Source organism: Xiphophorus hellerii, chromosome 3 (assembly GCF_003331165.1).
Source record: "Xiphophorus hellerii strain 12219 chromosome 3, Xiphophorus_hellerii-4.1, whole genome shotgun sequence".
Classification (NCBI taxonomy): Eukaryota; Metazoa; Chordata; class Actinopteri; order Cyprinodontiformes; family Poeciliidae; genus Xiphophorus; species Xiphophorus hellerii.
The window spans coordinates 10,414,612-10,435,345 of NC_045674.1; the positions used below are offsets into that span (position 1 = coordinate 10,414,612).

General features: G+C 38.5%; 1 protein-coding gene across 1 annotated transcript; it reads left to right on the forward strand.

Moving 5' to 3' along the window:
• Nucleotides 1–116: 116 nt before the first annotated feature.
• ago1 (argonaute RISC component 1) lies at nucleotides 117–20,232 on the forward strand. The gene is made up of 19 exons (XM_032558445.1): nucleotides 117–253; nucleotides 4,517–4,703; nucleotides 7,638–7,758; nucleotides 8,183–8,364; nucleotides 9,284–9,420; nucleotides 9,737–9,871; nucleotides 10,585–10,672; nucleotides 11,111–11,258; nucleotides 11,385–11,504; nucleotides 11,612–11,734; nucleotides 11,861–11,994; nucleotides 12,456–12,640; nucleotides 13,222–13,381; nucleotides 13,707–13,797; nucleotides 15,772–15,966; nucleotides 16,074–16,208; nucleotides 16,291–16,392; nucleotides 16,535–16,734; nucleotides 17,516–20,232. The coding sequence occupies exons 1-19, from the start codon at nucleotides 229–231 to the stop codon at nucleotides 17,622–17,624; spliced, it is 2,577 nt and encodes an 858-aa protein (XP_032414336.1). The 5' UTR covers nucleotides 117–228; the 3' UTR covers nucleotides 17,625–20,232.
• Nucleotides 20,233–20,734: the final 502 nt, after the last annotated feature.

Below are 20,734 nucleotides of genomic sequence, written 5' to 3' on the forward strand. Positions count from 1 at the left end.
AAACCAGAATCTGCCAGCGGCTATCACCATTAGCCTTAAGTCCCGTGCGAATCTGGAGGGGGGTTCCTCGTAAGGGGTAAGGGGCGGGGGTACACCGAGCAAGCAGAAGACTACACGCCGAGAGGAGGGGGCTGGAAGACTGAGACGCCTCCAGCCTGAAGGGGCCGGCGGTTTGGCCACAGCAGCCCCGGACTAGCTAGCTTGTACCTTCGTGGCTAAGTGAATGGGATGGAGCCGGGACCGTCTGGCGCTGGTAGGTGGAATTTTTACATCAACATTAAATACATTTTGACTGTTAGAGTAATAGCTGCAGATACACATTTCAGTTGGAAAAGCTGGGCGCCGTAGCCGTCCCAGCTTTAGTGGGGTATGTACAAGGAGGATTGGTGTGAGAACCCCTCCATCGTTGCATCGTAGCAAAGAGAGAAGACGCTGAGATTTAGATATTGCAGCCTGGCAAGACAACGTTTTCGGTTAATTTAGATTTTAATACAAGTGTTATCGAGTGCTGACAAAACACTGAGCCATGCGCGGGGGCATGGAGGTCGTGGGAAATCTGTGGTGAGGAGGAATGAGGTGAAGCCCGCCTTCGGCAGCAGCTGGCTGCTTCTTGCAGGCTTACCCACAACACAGCAGCCTACCCTTCTCACTACTGCTTCCTCACGTCGTGTGGCTTTCTTAAACGGTGTTTAAACTCTAGCAACTTGTATGCAGCATTATAGAGCAACTCAGGCCCACCATCTGCATCAAAGGGTGAATTATTCATGAACGTAGATCTCAAAATAATGCACAATTGTGATATGCATATGCTGGAGTTGACATGGCATGTTTTCCTGGCTCTGCATGGTTACATTTCAGATTTGAAATCAGTGTTCAAGTATGGTAGGAATTGTCTTTATTTGGAGACATTTAAACATTGATTGTTTTTGTTTCCTATTAAACAGAAATAGGAAGAAGCTGACATTCTGAATGCTTGTTTTATTATTGAAAATAGTTCACTCTGCACATATCAATCCAATTTTAAATCTGCAGACTCCTTGGTCTGAGTTTGTAACATATTTTATGACTTCTTAGACTTATAATGCTTATTCTGAATTGTCTTTAAATAACTTTAAACTGGGGTTATTTCTGCTTCCAGATCAAAGAAATAAAGAACACACAGTTGGTCCTTACAGCTAATTTAGCTTGTTTTAAGTTTGATCTAATTTGTAGAATGGGGGAAGGGTCCCTAAGGCTCCCCATTTCATATTCTGCTTTTGTGTTTGAAGTGTGACAATTCAATTTGTCAGTCTTCCCAGATTGGTCAGACAGGTTTTTATCTGGCTCAAGAATGAACTGGTTAGCTCAAACTAATAGGAGGTTGTCTTATACCATTGATTCCTATTTGGACTGTGTTTTGTTTCCTAAGTTAATATTAGATGTAAAAGGTGAAAAAATTATGCTGCTGAAAATACTCCATCAATCTCATTTATCCCAACCTGTCAAATTTATAGATATTACATAATGTATGTTGATGAGTTTATGGAGTGGTGATTGTGGGAGTTTTGAGGCATTTAGTGAATCAAGAGAAAAATCTGATTTTTTTTTTATTTAGTGTTTTATCTGCTTATCGCCACTCAAGAAAAAATTGGTTCAAATCCCTTGCCGATTGAGGTACATTTTGAAATGTACTACCCAGATTCTCTACATCCATAAGATTTATTTTAATTTTAACTACATACAAATATGTAAAACAGTATTTAATTTAATATTTTTTTTAATGATGTGAAGTTGTTCATAAATTCATTCAATATGAACAAAAACATTAGTAGCTCATTTGGTGAAGCTACTTCACCAAATGAGCAGCGAAGAACTAGAGGAAAGTTCAGAAATCCTCAGATACATGGCAAGATCTAGCTTGAAATTAGCGGTCCTAATGTGTCTCTGTCTTGCTGCTCATTACGTCATTGTAAAGACAATAAGCGGCGAGCGTCTTCGTGTTGTGAGGCTCCGATTTAAGTCTTGCCGCCCGGGAGAGACTGCTATTGTGTTGGGATATGTGAGAGCACTGGCTCCACTTCTCACCATCTGCCTTCACTGGCACGAGGGAGAAGTGTGCGTCTTTGTGCGCTTAGTGGGCAGTAATCACAACGCGCTCGCACATTTACACACATGTATCCTCTCCAGCTCCGAGTTTGCGTGCTTCACCACATGTCTTGGATCTGTGTTTACTGCGTTTGTTCAGCGTGTGATGCTACACACATGCACTCTGTGTAGGCAGGGCACCCTTCTTCACATTAGGACTACTACTCTTCCTGACTCACGGCATTGTGAACGAAACATTAAGTGGTATTTTTAAACCAAGGGTTTCTATAGCAGCTATTTTAAGTCGGGCTTTTCCAGTTTGGAATAGGCTAACTCAGAAGGACCAAAAAGGCCAAGGTCTCTTCTGCGTGATCACAGTGACACCCTGCCTCCTCCCACATCTTTTCCAGCAGCCTTGCACATGAACACACACAGGTCCCCTGATATCCATGACAATACTGTGTTGCTGTGGTGTCTCCATGGTGAGGCTGGGAATGTAGGAGAGGGGCGAGGGGAAGGGGGGGTGTTCCTCCTGTGTGTGTGAGTGTGTTCATCGTAGCAAGAGCTCTCCCTCCGTCGTGCTGCCCTGTATTTCTGTGTGTGAGATGGAGGAGCAGGGCAGCTGGGGTCTTTGTTGTGATGGAGGAGGGCTGCTCTCTGGGGACCCAGAGGTTACGGCAGTGGGCCCCTCTCAGGCAGGAGTCAGAGCTAACTTCACACCAAGGATCCAGTCTGGGACGCCCCTCTATATTCCCCACAAGCCCCCCTCCAAACCAAACCTTAACTCAAACCAACTTTCTCTCTTTAGGAGGTAAAACAAAGTGATGTGCTGAAAATGATAGAGTTTGACTTTATTATTCCCTGAAAATTATTTGGGGTTTGGGGTTAGGCTGTGTTTTCTGTTCTCTATTTGTAAATGTATACAACAATTTTATATTTAGGTGATATTCTTAAAACATAAATTCGAACAAAAGAATTAAAGAGAAGGTGTGTTGTTTTATCAAAATCTGAAACTCATTTTGTATAAATGTATTAAAATCAGTGTTTATTTTTGTTAATTTGGATGATTATAGCGTAAAACTAATGAAAACCCAAAATTGAACTTCTACAAAAAAATCTAATAAAGCATACAATCTATCATCTGCTGAAATTGTACAGCATATGTTTTTGGTCAGGGAACCTTTTACATGAAATGCTACATAAGTGGAGGATGGCATGGCAGGTACAAGCTTTTAGTTCTGCTGAGATGTTGAAGAAACTCAGGTTGCTGTAACAGTGACCTTCAGTTTCTCTGTGTTGTTGGGGTGTGGGTCAGATGAACTGGATGGCTAGTAATACACAGTAACATAACTCTCATGAAACCAGATGCTGGTACTTTTGACAGTGTGAGCTGGTGTCAGGTCATGATAGAAAATAAAATCGGCATCAACAAAAGTCATCACTGACTAGAAACATCACACTAGACCCCAGGTAGCCTTGATTCTCTGCTACTCTTCCTCCACACTCAGTGACCTTGATTTTCAAATGAAGTGTAAGAACAGTCCAGTTCTTTACTCTTTAGCTCATAAGATGCATCTGATCACCAAAATATTCAGAAATCAACTCTTTAGGTACAGGCTGATGAATCTGGCTTTAACTGAGCTCCATAAATTTCACTTTTGCAATACCGGTACTTTACAGAGAGAAAGAAAAAACTTTTTAATTCTCTAAACAAGAGCTATTCAACTCCCCTCCTTAAGTGGTGGTGTCCTGCAACTGTTTGATGTCTCCCTAGTTCAACATACCTTTTCTAAGTTGTTGAGTTGCACCTATATGTGTTCTTAGCTTTATTTTGATACCTTTTTTGTCATGCTACTGCTTCAATAATAAATCTTTATATTGTGTTCCAGGTGGACTTTGAGTATTAGAATTGTTGGTTTAATTCTTCTGTAAAAAATATATTTTGCTAATTAATATCATTTGTTTCTTTTCCCCCTGTCTTTGTTTTTCTTACCCTTCTTCTCCCCCTTGAATCTATGTTTTGTTCTTTATGTGTTATCAAATCTTCCTTGTTCACCTCTTATTTTACTCCTTGCCTCACTTTAACTCATCTGTGGTGTAACTTTTTCTTTCACATTGTTTCTTGTCTCTATTATCGTCCCTCTCCCTGCCTTCCTGTCCCGGCTGCTGGGTCTTATGCCCACTAATCATTTCACTTTGGCCCCTGCCTACGCTTCCTTCCTGCCTTACATCTATCTTTGTGGCTCTGTTTGCCCTCTTCTCTGCTTTAACCGTTTCCTTTGCAACTTCCTCTCCTTTTTCGCTCATGGATCTGCTTTCCTCATTGATTTAATTAACTCCAATATTTTCTTAATGTGAATTTCTACTTTCACCACTGTCTGTTTTCATTTTTAACCTTCTTTCCATCTGTTTCCTGCTCTTGTGGATGCCTCCCTGTAATGTGTCTGTCCAGTGCCCTTGGGGGCCTTTCCCCCACCCCTGCAGCAGGTGTTTCATGCCCCCCGGCGGCCGGGCATGGGCACCGTGGGCAAGCCCATTAAGCTGCTGGCCAACTACTTTGAAGTGGAAATCCCAAAGATGGACGTCTATCACTATGAGGTGGACATTAAGCCTGACAAGTGCCCACGGCGAGTCAACAGGTAATGGGAGAACTGACTGTTGGTTACAAAGTATTTTTTCATACAAGTTTTATAGCTTGCTTCTCAAGTCTTAAGTCAAGAAGCAAACACTGCTGTGATGTAATTTTTAAAACTGAATATTATATACCTACCTGTGTTTCAAGTCTTTCAAAAAGCAGTGAATTATGCAAATTAAGCATAGAAACTGTTAATTTAAAAAAAAAACTGAGGCAGTAAAAGGTTCCTCAACATCTAGTTATTTACATTGACTTTATTTATACAAATATATTAGCAGGCAAAACATAATGCATCATGTGAGGGAAAATCTATTCTAATAAATTCTAATGTAACTTCTGGTTTGTGTAGAACTTTTATCAAATAGTCATATTTAATCATGTTTCTGGATACCATGTTTTATAATGGAAGATTTTCTGCTTTGAAATCAAAATTGGTGTCTTTGGGTTTGGCTTAATAAAAAGATAAAAATGATGTATTTCTGCCAGAGCTTCTTTAATATTAAACTGCTGTTCCTGTGCTTCTGGGTCCAACCAGCTGAACTGGACGCTGGACTCAAAAATGGATCCAAACATATGGGATTGTTTCACTTTGGTTGGTGTTTGTTTTAACAGTTTTTTTCATTTGTTATTAATCAAATTCTGATTTTTAATATCTGGCCTGGATGCAAGTAACTTGCCGCATTATTTATAGGCCTTAACATTGTTACATTATTGTTAGCCTTAACAAATGGATTTTCAAAAATAAGATTTTATGTTGTAGACCAACAAAATGTGCTCCAAAATTGTAAAGTAAATGGAAAATGAGACATTGAGAAAACAATCTTTTAATTAATAGTTAAATAAATACACTGAGGTTTATGGTCGTAATGTGATGTGATTTTTTTTTTCTCCAAGACATTGGAAAAAAACCTCCTACTTGCTCAGTTTAGCCTACTGTTTAGGGAATGGTTAGCAGAGTTTGTTTCTTATTTACTTCATCGGATTACTATAAAATCCTGTCACTTCTCCAGGTAGCTTTCATCAGCTGGCTCCATCTCAGTGCAGAGGGTGCAAAGGTCTGAAAACAACCATAAAACCGAATCAATAAAGTAGATTTCCAGAGCAAATCACAATACAGCAGCAAAGTTTTTCAGAAACAAAATAACTTCACAATAACTAAGGGGTCGTAATCTGAGTCAAACATGGGCCAGAAACGAAATCAATGAAACCCAGATGTCTTACAAATGTTCAGAAAGTAACACGGATATCAAAATTATATGATTGACTGTCTCCATAATTCATGAAAGTACTTTGCTCAAAAACAAAATTAAGAATACTTTGCATACATGGATTCCAAATGGTTTGTTTACAGGTATAAATTAGAAGTCAGTTAGAATAAAATAACAACACAGAAGTAGAAGATTGAGTTGCGACCTCGCTTCCACCTCAAAAAAAAAAAAGAAAAAATAGAATTTCAAACTTGTTAATTTTGCTCATTACCAAATGTTTTCGTCTTTATGATGAACACAGGTTACTAAATGACACATTTACCATCATCAGTATATGATTTATCATAACTTGCTTCCCTTAATATGTGTGAGATTAACATTGTTGGTTAGTAACTAAATCAGTTTTGTCTATTTTCTGTGTACATCTTTTTTTTTTTTAAAGACTTCACTCAGACCTTTACTGTAATGATAGTTTATAATGACTCAGCACTTTTTTCCTGCCAAAGCACATTAAGAAACAAAATGGAAGAAAAATACCTGCCATGTTCACCATTTTTCACATATGAAACTTTAATCACTTTGCTGTATGGAATAAAAATAAATATTAAGGTTGTGAGAGTAAAGGGAACAAGAATCTCTCTGGAGAGTGAACTTAAAAAGAACAAATGTGACATCTGCTTTTCAGGGCAATTGGCAGCCTGGCATTACTTCATGTTTGATCTAAGACGCTTCACCCATCATAGAAAGATGTCTTTTTCTGTTCAGGATCTTTTACTTTTGTGGCCACTCTGAAATTATATCATACTTGTAACTAAGCTTAGTGGCTGTCGACACCATCCGAATGTCTGTCAAGTTTCCCAGTTGTCTCATGTGTCAGCGCTGGCTATTAGCAGAATTACAATAACCTTATTTATTCAGTTTGGCGCTAACCCCAGAGTTGTGACGGAGACTCGGTCTCTGTGTTCTGATCATTGCCTCAGGGCTCTGGATAATTACTAATATCCATTTAGACTACCTTAGAGGAATGCCAGACATAATGTTTTGCCTGTTTGAAATCAGATGTATGTTTGCAAAAATGGAAAGTTATTTACTTTTACACTTTAAAGGGTTTCAATATCTTGTGCTTATTTAATGGAATAACAGCTTCAGTATGAATGAATTATGTAAATCTGCCAGCTGTAATATTTTGCAGAGATTTAAACCATTAATTAGGTTTTAAAAAAGAAATCATAGTTGACACTTTAAAAACCTTAAATTTTGGTAGAATTATCCCTAAAAACTGCATATTCCATGAAATTCACTTCCAAATTTCCAAAGAACTTAGTTTAGTCTCTTTGGAAGTGGAAACACAAAGGAACCAAGAAGGCATGCAAAGGTTGAGGCCTTTGACCTTTTCTTTTTATCAATATCTCCTCGCCCCCCACTTCATAATGAAAACCAATGCGTTGAACATTGCCCCCCCACTGCCACCTGCACTCTCTCACTCTTTGTCTTGCCGCTGCCCCCCAATGACCACCATGCTGCACCCAGCAGCTGTATCCTGTTTGATCAATACCGTGATCACATTGTGAACTGTCTCGCTCTGTGACAATGAAGCCTCTTGATGAGGTTGCTGGCACACTAGAATGATATTTTGATATTAATATGATATATAGCTATACATTATAATATAAGATTATTATGTGTTCTGTCGATTCTTAAGCTCATTCTATGATTCTTAATTCCTACAGAGAGGTGGTGGAGTACATGGTTCAACATTTCAAGCCCCAGCTCTTTGGTGACAGGAAGCCAGTTTATGATGGCAAGAAGAATATTTACACCGTCTTAGCACTTCCTATTGGGAGTGAAAAGGTAAGTTAAGTTTTGTTCTACCATGCCATTACCAACAGCTTCTCAGGAATCTGTTAAATTTATCTTTAATTTAACTTGGATGGAAGTTCAGGTGTTTAGCGCTGTCAAACATGCTTGTGTACAAGCTGCTCAATGTACTAAAGGCGGAGAAACAACTTACTGTTAAAACAGAAAAACTGTTTATCCACCAATATAGTTGGAGAGGAGGAGATGGCAGCAGGATTGACAGCGCTAAGGCCCTCCTAACTCTGATTGGTTATTTCTAGTTGCCACTGGGAGAAGGCAGAGTAGTCCGATATTTATTTATTTTTTTGTCCCATACCATAGTGTCACAAAGTTATATACTGCAGCTTTAACTGTGATATTTTCAGAAAAATGAATCATGTTCCCCCACCTACCTTGTTCACTGTCGTTGCCATCCCAGGTGGATTTTGAGGTAACTATCCCTGGTGAGGGGAAAGATCGAATCTTTAAAGTTTCCATCCGCTGGTTGGCCAAAGTGTCATGGAGGCTGCTACAGGAAACTCTTGTCAGTGGTCGACTGCAAGTCCCCCTTGACTCAGTTCAAGCCTTGGATGTGGCTATGCGCCACTTGGCCTCTATGAGGTACGCCATAGCAAACCCTCTGTCTTCCAGTTGGAAGGAACAGATCCAAATATGCATGGGGTATCCGTCTGTTCAGTCAGACTGTCATTTAGAAATTCTTTTTGTATTTGTATGTTTTAGAAAGAACATGTGTAGTTTAAATAGTTGTAAATTTTACTGATTTACTGTAAATTGTACTGATTTTTTTTTGTCCTTTTGATTTTGATGGTCCAAAGTACAGTTAAGATGTGTTCAGTGTGCTCAATGTGTGCAGTTCTGTGGTAATCATGCTTTAGACTTGAATCAACAAAACAGGATTGTTAGTCATCATCTGTTTGAAATTGTCTAACAAGTATTTAACAATTCTGATAAATGAAATAATTGACCTCAAGATGTAAACTGAGTATTGTTGGAATGATTCAGTCAAAATCCAAATGAGAATCTGTGACAAGTCACTGTTTGGAGTTAATCTGACTGAGATTTAGCTGTTTAGCATAGAAGAATGGACAGAAATTTCTCTAAATTTGCAAAACTAGAAGAGACATGATATACTGAAAATACACATACTCATTTTTTCTTGAAGTTAAATCAAACCAAATATCTCTCGTTTTAGGTTAGTTAGAATGACCAACATTCTATATGCTAAATACCGGAAAACTTAGTGAGAACATTTATCCGGTTTCATGCTAATTTGTGTTGGTCTGACCGCTCAGTGGTGTAATGTTACAAAATGTGAACAAGTTAAAAAAGCATGAATACTTTTACAAGACACTGTAGTTAAGTTAGATACAACAGATTTTGTGGCAAAGATCGGTTCATGTTTACTCCGTTTTTCTTTGGAAAGCCTTATCTCACTCTGAAGTAACCCCTTTCCTGGAAATGAACTCATGCTGTATTCATGGCCTAACTATGCACACTCATCATTTTCTCCTCCAACTAGGTACACTCCAGTGGGTCGGTCCTTCTTCTCCCCACCTGAAGGATACTACCACCCACTTGGTGGGGGGAGGGAGGTCTGGTTTGGCTTCCATCAGTCTGTGCGTCCCGCCATGTGGAAGATGATGCTTAACATTGATGGTGAGTCACTGACAACAACATTCACGTATGTATGTGTGTGTATGTGTGTTGCCATTCAGTGTTCTAAGTGGCTTTTACTAACACTGCCATGACTAGTTGCTCTGTCACAGAAATGTAATATGCACTCTGAGAGAAAAACATTAAACAGTTCATAACATTATTTGTGAAGTCTACATTTCTTCTCTCTCTCTGTTAAAAAAAAAAAATATATATATATATATATATATATATATTCAAAATAATTGCTTGGTGTGGATAAAGGCCTTTAAATGTTCCAGGTAGTGTTTTATTTTTGTTGCTCTTTGTCTCCCTCTAGTGTCTGCCACGGCCTTCTACAAAGCCCAGCCTGTAATTGAGTTCATGTGTGAGGTTTTGGACATTCGCAACATTGATGAGCAGCCCAAGACCCTTACAGACTCACAGAGGGTTCGCTTCACAAAGGAAATTAAAGGTGAGAAAGAAAGGACCTCCAAAACTTAGTAGAAATCATAAAAGAATAAACTTTCTCACCTTTATTATTTGAGGGCTCCATTTAATTGTAGAAAAAGCTAAAGGCCATATTGTGTGTTTAGTAACAAGTACTACAAAAATACTTCTGTGTGAATTTTTTGTATCTTTTAGTTTTCTTTTCCTTCATTCATTTAAGGTTCCTAAACAGTCTTAAAGTCTGGAGAAATATAGAACTTGATTATAGAAATTTCTATGTTTAAATAATTATGAGAAACATTATTTTATTTCAAGGCTGTATCTCTTCCATTTTTCTTGAAGATAAAAATCTGACATTCTGAAAAATGATTAGGTCAGACTAAGGTTTTACGATTTGCTTCTATCTGGAATTCTTGTTTTATTTTATATTCTATTCATGTCTTTTATATACTTTTACTAAAGGTCAAATTCATAATAAGGTGGTTTTATTTAGACATTTGTCTTTCTATACAATAAAATTTGAAATTTTGTACTAATTGAAAAAAAATACTTAGGCTTTTATGTTTTAGTTTTTTATGTTTATGGCTTAGATATATTTAAATGACAAACATCTTCTAAGAAATGTGAAACTTAGGGCTTGAAATGATGCGGTATGTATAGGTACTGTGTTATATTTGATTTCTTTTAACTCCCAGTTGTCTGATTGTGTCGGTGCTTCTTAAACATTTTTGTTTGTAGGCCTGAAGGTCGAGGTGACACACTGTGGGCAAATGAAGAGAAAATATCGTGTATGCAATGTCACCAGACGTCCTGCCAGCCATCAAACGTAAATGCTCTTTAAACCCATTACTCCTGTAACCTCATTATCTTCTGTGCTCCCAGTGTTGACCACAACAAAGCAGATGAATCTGTTGTCTTTTAATGACTCCAACATCATCAATTTATCTTGGTAATTAAATTGGCACAGAGCCACTTTGGAGTGTCATGATTTTGAAGTATATTTAGATTTATTATAAAGAATGATGGTCTTATAAAACTCTAAAGTTAAACTCAATTTTTTACTTGGGAAATGATATACCTTCTTTATAAGGGATTAACACGTTTTTTTAAATTAAAAATAATAAAATTATTCTTTAAAATAAATTAAATTTATTGACAGATTTTTGTCAATTTTCATCTAAACAGCTATAACAGATGCAAACAATTGAGAAAATGAGATGTCAGATGCATGGTGCAATACTGATTCAGATCTTTTTACGTCTAGGTTTCCCCTTCAGCTTGAAAGTGGGCAGACGGTAGAATGTACAGTGGCCCAGTACTTCAAGCAGAAGTACAACTTGCAGCTTAAATACCCCCACCTACCTTGTTTACAAGTTGGGCAGGAGCAAAAACACACCTACCTGCCACTGGAGGTAAATCTTTATGGAAATCTGACTGGTTGAAGGATAAAATAATTATACTTTAGTACTTTTTGTAAATCATCAGGAAACATTTACCGGTAAGTTGTTTTACTCACTCTATGTATTTGCTCTTTTTAGGTGTGTAACATTGTAGCGGGTCAGCGGTGCATTAAAAAGCTGACGGATAATCAGACCTCCACTATGATTAAAGCCACAGCTCGCTCTGCGCCCGACAGGCAGGAGGAGATCAGCAGGCTGGTGAGTTCTGGAGAACACTTCATGGTTTCCATGCGTGTGACCTGAGATAATGCGTCTCAGTGATTTGTGGTGCAGGCAGTGTGATGCATGTCCTTCACTCTCCACAGATGAAGAACGCTAACTTCAACCTAGACCCATACATCCAGGAGTTTGGGATCAAGGTGAAGGATGACATGGCTGAAGTGACAGGCAGGGTGCTGCCAGCTCCCATTCTACAGTATGGCGGACGGGTAAGCGCAGCCCATTTATCAGGAACCATGCAATGTTTGGTGAAGTTTTCCAAATGCAACAAAATCCTGGTTGACTTACACTGCTGATCTGCTGGGGTTTTTTTGTTGTTTTTTTTTCTTCCACAGAACCGGGCTATCGCGACTCCCAACCAGGGAGTTTGGGACATGAGGGGGAAGCAGTTTTACAATGGCATTGAGATCAAAGTCTGGGCGATCGCCTGCTTTGCCCCACAGAAGCAGTGCAGAGAGGAGGTGCTCAAGTAAGTGTACACTTCCAGTGCGGAGTGAAATGAGCCATGGAAAAAAATTTTGACAAGCAAAAGTCTGAAAATCACCTTGGATAAAAAAATTAAAAAAAATCAATTTTGTTAGTAAATAAAGTCCAACCGTGTGTAGTTTAAGCTCAGTATAAATAAAAATATTTCTGTGAAGGCATAGGAAGCTAAGAAAAACAATAGCTCTTGAAAAGAAACTCTAAACTTTGGATCTCTGGCAAAACACATCTCTTTCAAGGGAGCTGAAAACAAATGCATGTCACACAGTTTTTATTTCATTGTAATATATTTATGGATTGGTTCATGGAAAATAACATTATTTCAGTTTAAGCATCACAAAATTTATAAAAAGTGGGTGAATACCACTATAAAGCACTGTTGCTGTACTCTACCTTCACTGTTTTTATTTTGAATTTTTTCCTAACCAAACTTTGGATTTAACTCAGGAACTTCACAGACCAGCTGCGCAAGATTTCAAAGGATGCGGGGATGCCGATTCAGGGCCAGCCGTGTTTCTGTAAGTATGCCCAGGGAGCCGACAGCGTGGAACCCATGTTCAGACACCTGAAAAACACCTACTCTGGACTTCAGCTCATCATTGTCATCCTACCTGGGAAAACTCCCGTTTATGGTATGTCAGTTCTGACAGGTTGTTGCTCTATTGCTATGTTCCTTTTTTTATGTTTGTGCACTCTGTTGTTGTGAAATTGTGTTCTCATTTTTACAAAGGCAAGTACAGCAAGTTTAGTAGCCAAGATAAGAGCCAGCTGCCTCCTGTTCAGCACCCACTCAGGACATTTGACTCATTATGACAGGCAAAAATAGAACAAAGGAGGCCCTGGAAAATGTTAGGAAATAAATTCACTGTTTTAATTTTCAAATACTGCTTTTAAGAGCAAAAATGATGGGATGTTGTTCTAAACATGGACATATTTATATACATATTATTTATATATATATATAAGTCTCTGACTTTTCTTCATTCTGCTAAACTCAGTTTTATTTTCCACTTTAACCCCTTTTTATGATTTCCTAGCTGACAGTAATGGAGGAAATGCTTATGTCCCTTAATTTAAAGGCGCAGGGCAGCAGTCGCCAAAGGCTGTAAACTCATCAGATTACTAAGTGAATACATCAAAAGGATGTTCCCACATTCTTCAAGCACAACAATGCTAATGTCACCTCTAATGTCCAAACTCTTGTCTTCTCCAGCGGAGGTGAAGCGTGTGGGAGACACTCTGCTCGGCATGGCCACGCAGTGTGTCCAGGTGAAAAATGTTGTAAAAACATCGCCTCAGACTCTCTCCAACCTCTGCCTAAAGATCAATGTGAAGCTGGGAGGAATAAACAACATCCTGGTTCCTCACCAAAGGTGAGCTTCTGTTTGAGTGTGTTGTTATATGTTTACATTTGGTGCATTAGATGAATAAAACTTAAGATCTGCTGCGAACAACTCATGCTTGTATTAATGCTGCCATAGTTTACACAGAATATTAGCTTACTTGGGGTATAGTCTCCTATCAAGAAAATAAAATCATTGTCTACATATTTCATGAAATGTAATTTTTGTGTGCAAATCTTTTGAAAGTTGGATTTTTTTTTTCTATTTTCTCCTATGAAATAACTCTAAAAAGCAAACCTGTCCTTCCTCGATTAGCAGTCGTAATTTGCATCTGCTCTTCCATGCGCATCATCAGGTCTGCCGTGTTTCAGCAGCCGGTTATCTTCCTGGGAGCAGATGTCACGCATCCACCAGCTGGAGATGGCAAGAAGCCGTCTATTACTGCTGTAAGCCCCTGAATATTGGTTGGAATTTTTACATTTTCTCCAGAAAAAGAAGGAAAACCAAGCTCCCCATGAAATCTGTGAGCTAAATCCATCTTTGGGTGAACTTCACTGGTTCAGCTCTGGTAACTGGTGGGTTTGAGCCAGTATAACAACTGTGTTTTACAGTCTCATGATATTGAAATTGAAATTTAAAACAAAAAATATATAACATAACATAATAATGACTATACCATTATAGCATAATGGTAAAGTCTAATCACTTTACCATTATGCCTACTGTTATTATGATAATATATTCATTGCAGATTCATTTCTATTTTAAAAGAGACTTGCTCAAAAATATTACATTAAATGGCAGTAGGTTTTTGTTTTACAGGCAAAGTAAATATTAAGAGACTGCAGGTTAACAGACATGTTGCACTTAGCTGGCCAGGTACAATAAATGGTGCTCCTTTGCTTTCCACACTATAATTGTCTGTACAAATGAAAAAAATAAAAAATTACATTCTTTTAGCTAGCATCAATGTGTAGCAACAGGTGGAGGAGGGCAGCGTTGTTTTATTTTGTTGAAGAAACAAAAGAAAACTAGAATATTATTTAAGAGACTTTAAATTGTAGAAATAGTATAATGAGAAACCATAATTTTTTTATAAGCTTGGGAGACCCCGATACAAGTAACTGTCCAACATCTAAATTTATTATTACTAATTACTTATATTGAATTGTTTTAAGTTGGAAAATGATGTAATGCTGGATACAAAAGAGACTGAAGTCAAACTGCAGCCAACGATTTCAAAGATTTGTAGCATTGAATTAGTTTTATATTCATTTTATAGCCACAGTTCCATAAATTTAGTTAGCTACTGTCACATTTAATGATTTCTAAATGTTTTTCAGCACATTACAAAGTTCCTCCTTTGTCCTGTGTTGGCTTCAGTCATGCCAGAGTTATCCTTTTATAGTCAAACAAAAACAGGAATGACATGTAAATAATGCAAATGACTTGAGGATTTCTATGAAAACTCACACGATTGTGGTTGCTTGGTAACTGTGACACTAGATGGTTATCGTGCTCTGTATTGCAGTTTGGAGCAGAACAGCTTTAAAAGGTAAAAGCAGCTGCATTACCTTTAGTCTTCAACACAAAGAAAATATTTTTTTCTTAGCTGTTACATTGAAAACTTAATTATACAATTATGAAGGTCTCTCTTAGCTGATTTTAAAAAGAAAGGGAAAAAAATATCTTTTGATCTATTAAATGGTTAAACAAGCTTACACTGGTTTTATTGTCCATGTCATGACAATCGTCTAAGATGAATCAGACTTTTTGTATAATCTTTGACAAACGGAGGCAAAAAGTAGTAAGGGCGGAGCTGGAAAACAAATGGCTCATTATTGACTCACGTTCATAGGAAATGACGTCAACCCTCGTCCACACTTGACCTCATCTCAGCTGTGGTTGGCTGGGTTGTTGCCTAGCAATAATGACAAATGATTGAGTCACACAGACAGCATTGGAGAGGTGAGTGGGTACGTCCGAGTGATCTCGCAAAAGGAGACAACTTGTAGAAACGGATCATTATGATGTAAACACTGGACAATAGAAAATGACGTTTAATGCTGAGCCTCTTGCATATTTCAGGTGTGGCCTTCATGTGGCTTATGTTCAGAAATACAATTGCAAATAGGAAGGAAAAGAAAAAATTACTCAGTACAGCAGGACTGAAGCTGTGTGAATGCTTTCAATAAAGAGAAACTTGTTTTAAGTATTTTTCTGTATTGTCTAGAAATGCAGACAAATGCTTACATTCTCAAATAGCTAAACATTTAATCCTTTTGAGAACATTTGAACACATGTTATTCGATTAACATCACTTTCACTCTTCATATCCTCCTTAATAGATGAGTTGATGCAATGTGCCTCATAACAGCTCATGCAGCTGTATTCATTCCTCCTGCTGCTCCCTCTTCCAGGTGGTAGGCAGTATGGACGCCCATCCCAGCAGATACTGTGCCACAGTGCGTGTTCAGAGACCCCGGCAGGAAATCATTGAAGATTTGTCTTACATGGTGCGGGAGCTGCTCATCCAGTTCTACAAGTCGACGCGCTTCAAGCCCACCAGGATCATTTTCTACAGAGACGGGGTTCCGGAGGGACAGCTGCCGCAGGTTAAAAAATAGCTTGACATGAAGCCACTCTCTTTTGATTAACTTTATATGATTATTATTTCTTTTTTTTCTTCGACTTTAGTCCTAATTAAGTACCTTCTGTTCAGATTCTTCACTATGAGCTCCTGGCCATCAGAGATGCGTGCATAAAGCTGGAGAAGGATTACCAGCCTGGTATCACCTACATTGTGGTCCAGAAACGCCACCACACACGCCTCTTCTGTGCTGACAAATCTGAAAGAGTGAGCTCTTCATTTTCTAGGCAAAAACGTTTAATGTTTTATTTATTGTTTAGAAATCATTAATTACTGATTTCCTCCTCAGATTGGGAAGAGTGGCAATATACCTGCAGGGACTACAGTGGACACCAGCATCACTCATCCCTTTGAGTTTGATTTCTACCTGTGCAGCCACGCAGGCATACAGGTCAGATTAGCAGAAATATTTTCTACATGTTTTGACTTTTTCAGCTTCTTTGAACCCTTTTTGAATTTTCCAAATGTTTTTCTCTCCCATTTTTAAACAACATAGATGTTCAGTTGATTTCCTCTTTCCTCTGTGTCACCAGGGCACCAGCCGGCCGTCTCATTATTACGTCTTATGGGACGACAATCGTTTCACGGCAGATGAGTTGCAGATTCTAACCTACCAGTTGTGCCACACGTACGTTCGTTGTACCCGTTCCGTCTCCATCCCTGCGCCGGCCTACTATGCACGGCTTGTGGCCTTCCGTGCCCGCTATCATCTGGTGGACAAAGAACATGACAGGTTCGTGTGTAACGTGAGCATTACATATTTCAGTTTGGGAAGACCAATGGGATATCTAAAGAGATTTCCTTTATCATATATGTACTATGTACAGTTCACCATCAAAAGATATTTGGCATAATTTTTTGCTTATGATGGAAATCAAACTGGGGCATTATCTAGTTGCCTTTTTATTTTAATGATACAAGGGCATCTCAGTAAACTATAATATCATTGAAAAGTAAACTTCAGTAATTTGTTTCAAAATGAAAAACTTATATAGTTTAATAACAAATATTGTGTATTTCTGTTATTTTTATCATTATAGCTAACAACTGGTGTAAAGCATTTAGTTTTTCTGGATATTGGAAAATTATATAAGACTAATTTGAAATAAAAATAAAATTTAAAACGAAAATGTCAACTTACTGAAAAGCATGTCAATCAGCCATACAGCAAATGCACGCACTACTTGGGGAGGTTTTTGCATGACCTCATCGGTGTAGTGTAGCATGGAGGCCATCAGCCTGTGACTCTGCTGAGGTCCAGGTTACTTTTAATAGTTTATTTCAGCTCATCTGTTGTCTATTTCTTTTTCTTCTTAATAAAACTAAGATTATTAGGTTTATAATCTTAGTTTTATAAGACTAAGATTATTATGCAATTCTAAGATTCTATAATTCAATTAAAAATCACACTTTTTAAATTCCGCAATAGAATCAACCTTTTTCTACTATTCTTTGAGGTACACATGTTGCTAGTTTGTTTGCTGCATCTTCTCTCCTTTTCTGTCTCCTTGCAGTGGGGAGGGCAGCCATGTATCGGGGCAGAGTAATGGCCGGGACCCCCAGGCGCTGGCTAAAGCTGTTCAGATTCACCACGACACTCTGAGGACCATGTACTTCGCCTGAGCTTCACCAGCCATCGTCACCTTTGTTCCCTTCCACCTCATTTTTACCTGAGTGGGCGGAAAGCCCACTCCCGCCTCATCCCCATCCCTTACTCCTGACAACTACCCACTACACACACTTCCACAGACCTGCCAGCCAGTCTTCTTCAATCCAAAAAACACAACGTCCTCCTGTAATTACGGGCTGAGCCTGCAGCCTCATGCACTCGATAGGTTTTGAATATCATTTTGTTGTTTTTACGTTATCAGGACAGTTGCTTTTATATGTTGATTTAAAAAAAAAAAAGTGAATATTATTATGTAATTGTATTGTACGCTACCTTCACACTCCTATCAATGTAAGTATGCAATAGAGATGGGAGGAAAAATAGGCTCTAGAAAGGGCGAAAAAAAAACTGGTTAAACTTTTTTTTTTTTTTTTTTACTACCGCCACAATGCTGCCTCTACCCATCCGAAAGACGGATGCCAGTGTTCCAAGCCCCTGAGAGTGGGGATCCTCCAGGTGGGCGGTACTGAGCATGCACACACACACACACACACACACACATATACAATTTTTAACTACTTCTTGACTTGCATTCATGTTTAGATTTTTTTCTTAAATGATGTTATGCTTATTGTTTAAAAAAACAGCCTTGAAGAGTCTTGAGGTATGGTACATTAGCACTTAGTGTTAGCATGTAGGTGCCACCAGTCCTGCACATAAAGAGTTTGGTAGTCATGCGAGGCTATCCCTCTGGCCTTTGTATTAGCACTGAGAAGGAGCGGGTGTAGCGACTGTAGATGCAGGAGAGAGATGCTGCTGCACTCTCAGTTCTGATTGGCTAGTCCCTAGAGATTTAGCCTATAGACGCAAGCGTAGCGTAACACTAGAGGGACCATTTGCATAGAGTGTATCAAATATACTTGCACCCCATGCACCTAAACCAGCATTATTAACCAGCCAAAAGTGATGCCAACCAATGAAAAAGGGGCACATAAACAGGAAGATAATCTTTTATTTCTGTATTCATTGCTCTTTAAGGATTTATGAGGCACTTTTGTTTACTTACTGATTTTATTTTACAAAATGAACTTAGAAACTTGACAAACTACTTTAAACTTTCACTCCAACACTTGCATTGTTTTCAGAACAAAGGCAACATGCAAGGTCATCTATCCTTGCATGTTGAACTATCCTGGACATTTGAAAGCAGAAAAACAAAGTCTGTGATCACTCAAGTGCTGCAAAGCTGAACACGCATTCAGCCAGGGGCCTTGCTCTGATCGTTCTGCACATCATCATTCCTACTTGTATCGGTGGTAGTGAAGCCACACAGTGCATTCTAACACTTCAAATCACAACATTCTTGTCATACCTGTACACACCTATCTTCCATCTGTCCTGCTCTTCCCACTGCAGGCATTTACATATCATTGCCTGGAAAACAAAAGCACATGTATCTGAGCTCTTGGTTTCTATCTCAGCCTGTAGAGAAAAAACTAAGCCAATGCACTTGTCTCATCTCCCATTCAGGCCAAACTATCACTGCATTGGCCTCTTCCGTCAATCCTTCCTTGCCAATTGCTTTCCACTTTTGGCGTTATAGACATTCAGCATCCTCTGCCCCAATCCCCTTGTCTGTGTTTGCCAAATTTCTATTGGTGCTCTGTGTGCATGGGCGGCACAGACGGGGAATTGCTCATTGGACAGGGTGGGCCTCTATTACTACTACTTAATATGCCCTGCCTTTTACATCGTGTAGTTCTCTGGATTTATAGGGGAAAAATGCATGTAATTATTATTTTTTATTGACTGGATATTCTGAGCCACCTTACTTTGGTTTTCTTAGAGGTAGGAGCCTTGTGCTCGCCACTGCCTGTTAATTGTTTTGCCTCGATTGTGTAATGGTTATAAAGACTGCTATTTTTTGTCATTATGAATATTGTGACTATTGTCAGTGTTTCCTCAAGAGGGCACTGTGGAGACAGTCTCAAAATTCCACCTCAGCTGCCCTTACAACGCCTCAAATCTTGTCTGATGGTCAGAGCCCCCTTAACTTCGAAAGGGATTGTGAGAAAAGAGGTCAGACGAGTTTGATTTTAAAATCGTATTTATGAACTTGCATAATCAGAATGCCTTTGTACGCCGTTTTACTGATCCTTCATTGTGTCCAAGGTGATTTGTATATATAAATATATAATATTTACATGTTATATTTTGGCCCAACACACGCGGGGCCTTTTCACTCTTGAGGCCAGTGTTTTACTGCTTATTCTGTACTCGACAAATACCAGTCTGGGGATATTTCCCGGGCACCACTTAAACCAGATGCAGTTCTTCACTTGCCGAAGCCACAAAAGCACCTTGCAAAGGGGAGACACAAAAATTTGCAGTCACCCTAGAAATGTATCGTGGACACAGGAGAGTCCGTTCCTCTCTACACAGCCTCACGGTCTGTCAAAGCAATATTGAAGCCACTGATCAAGAACAGTCCTTCTCATAGCACTTCCCAATAGATATGAATGAAATGACATGGAAGCATATTATGTTGGCTCTGTGTGTGATAGTATTGGAACTCTGTTGGGGAGGGTTATTTTTTAATGAAAATAAAATTTGTTTTTTTAATTTTTTGTGATTTTATGTCTTCATTTTAATTTAGACTAAAAGGTAAATATATTTCTTCATTTTGCTGGGAAAGTTTTAGTTTTATTCTATTGTATTGCAGTTGTCATTATCACTCTTCTGGAGTGAGACTCAAACGTTTTCCTCAATTTCTTACTCTAGTCAATTGAATCTCAATCCACTCTTTCACCCTCACACATTTTCCCCACATTAGTCCAAAAGAAATCTCCTTGGTTTCAATGTTACAGCAAAAGAAGTTTCACACATGCTTCCATTTGGGATCAGAAGAGTCACTTCAGTTACACCTAAATTTTCCTGGATGATTTTGTCTGACAACTGTCTGATTGGACATGTATTTTATTTTAGTAATTCAGTTTAAAAATGGGAGATTTATATTTTGAAGACTTGGCACACAAGCTGAAATATTTCTAGTGTTAATTTTTTATGAATTATCGCCAATGAAATAATAAATTCAGTCACTCAAAAAAATGTAAGCATTAGATGA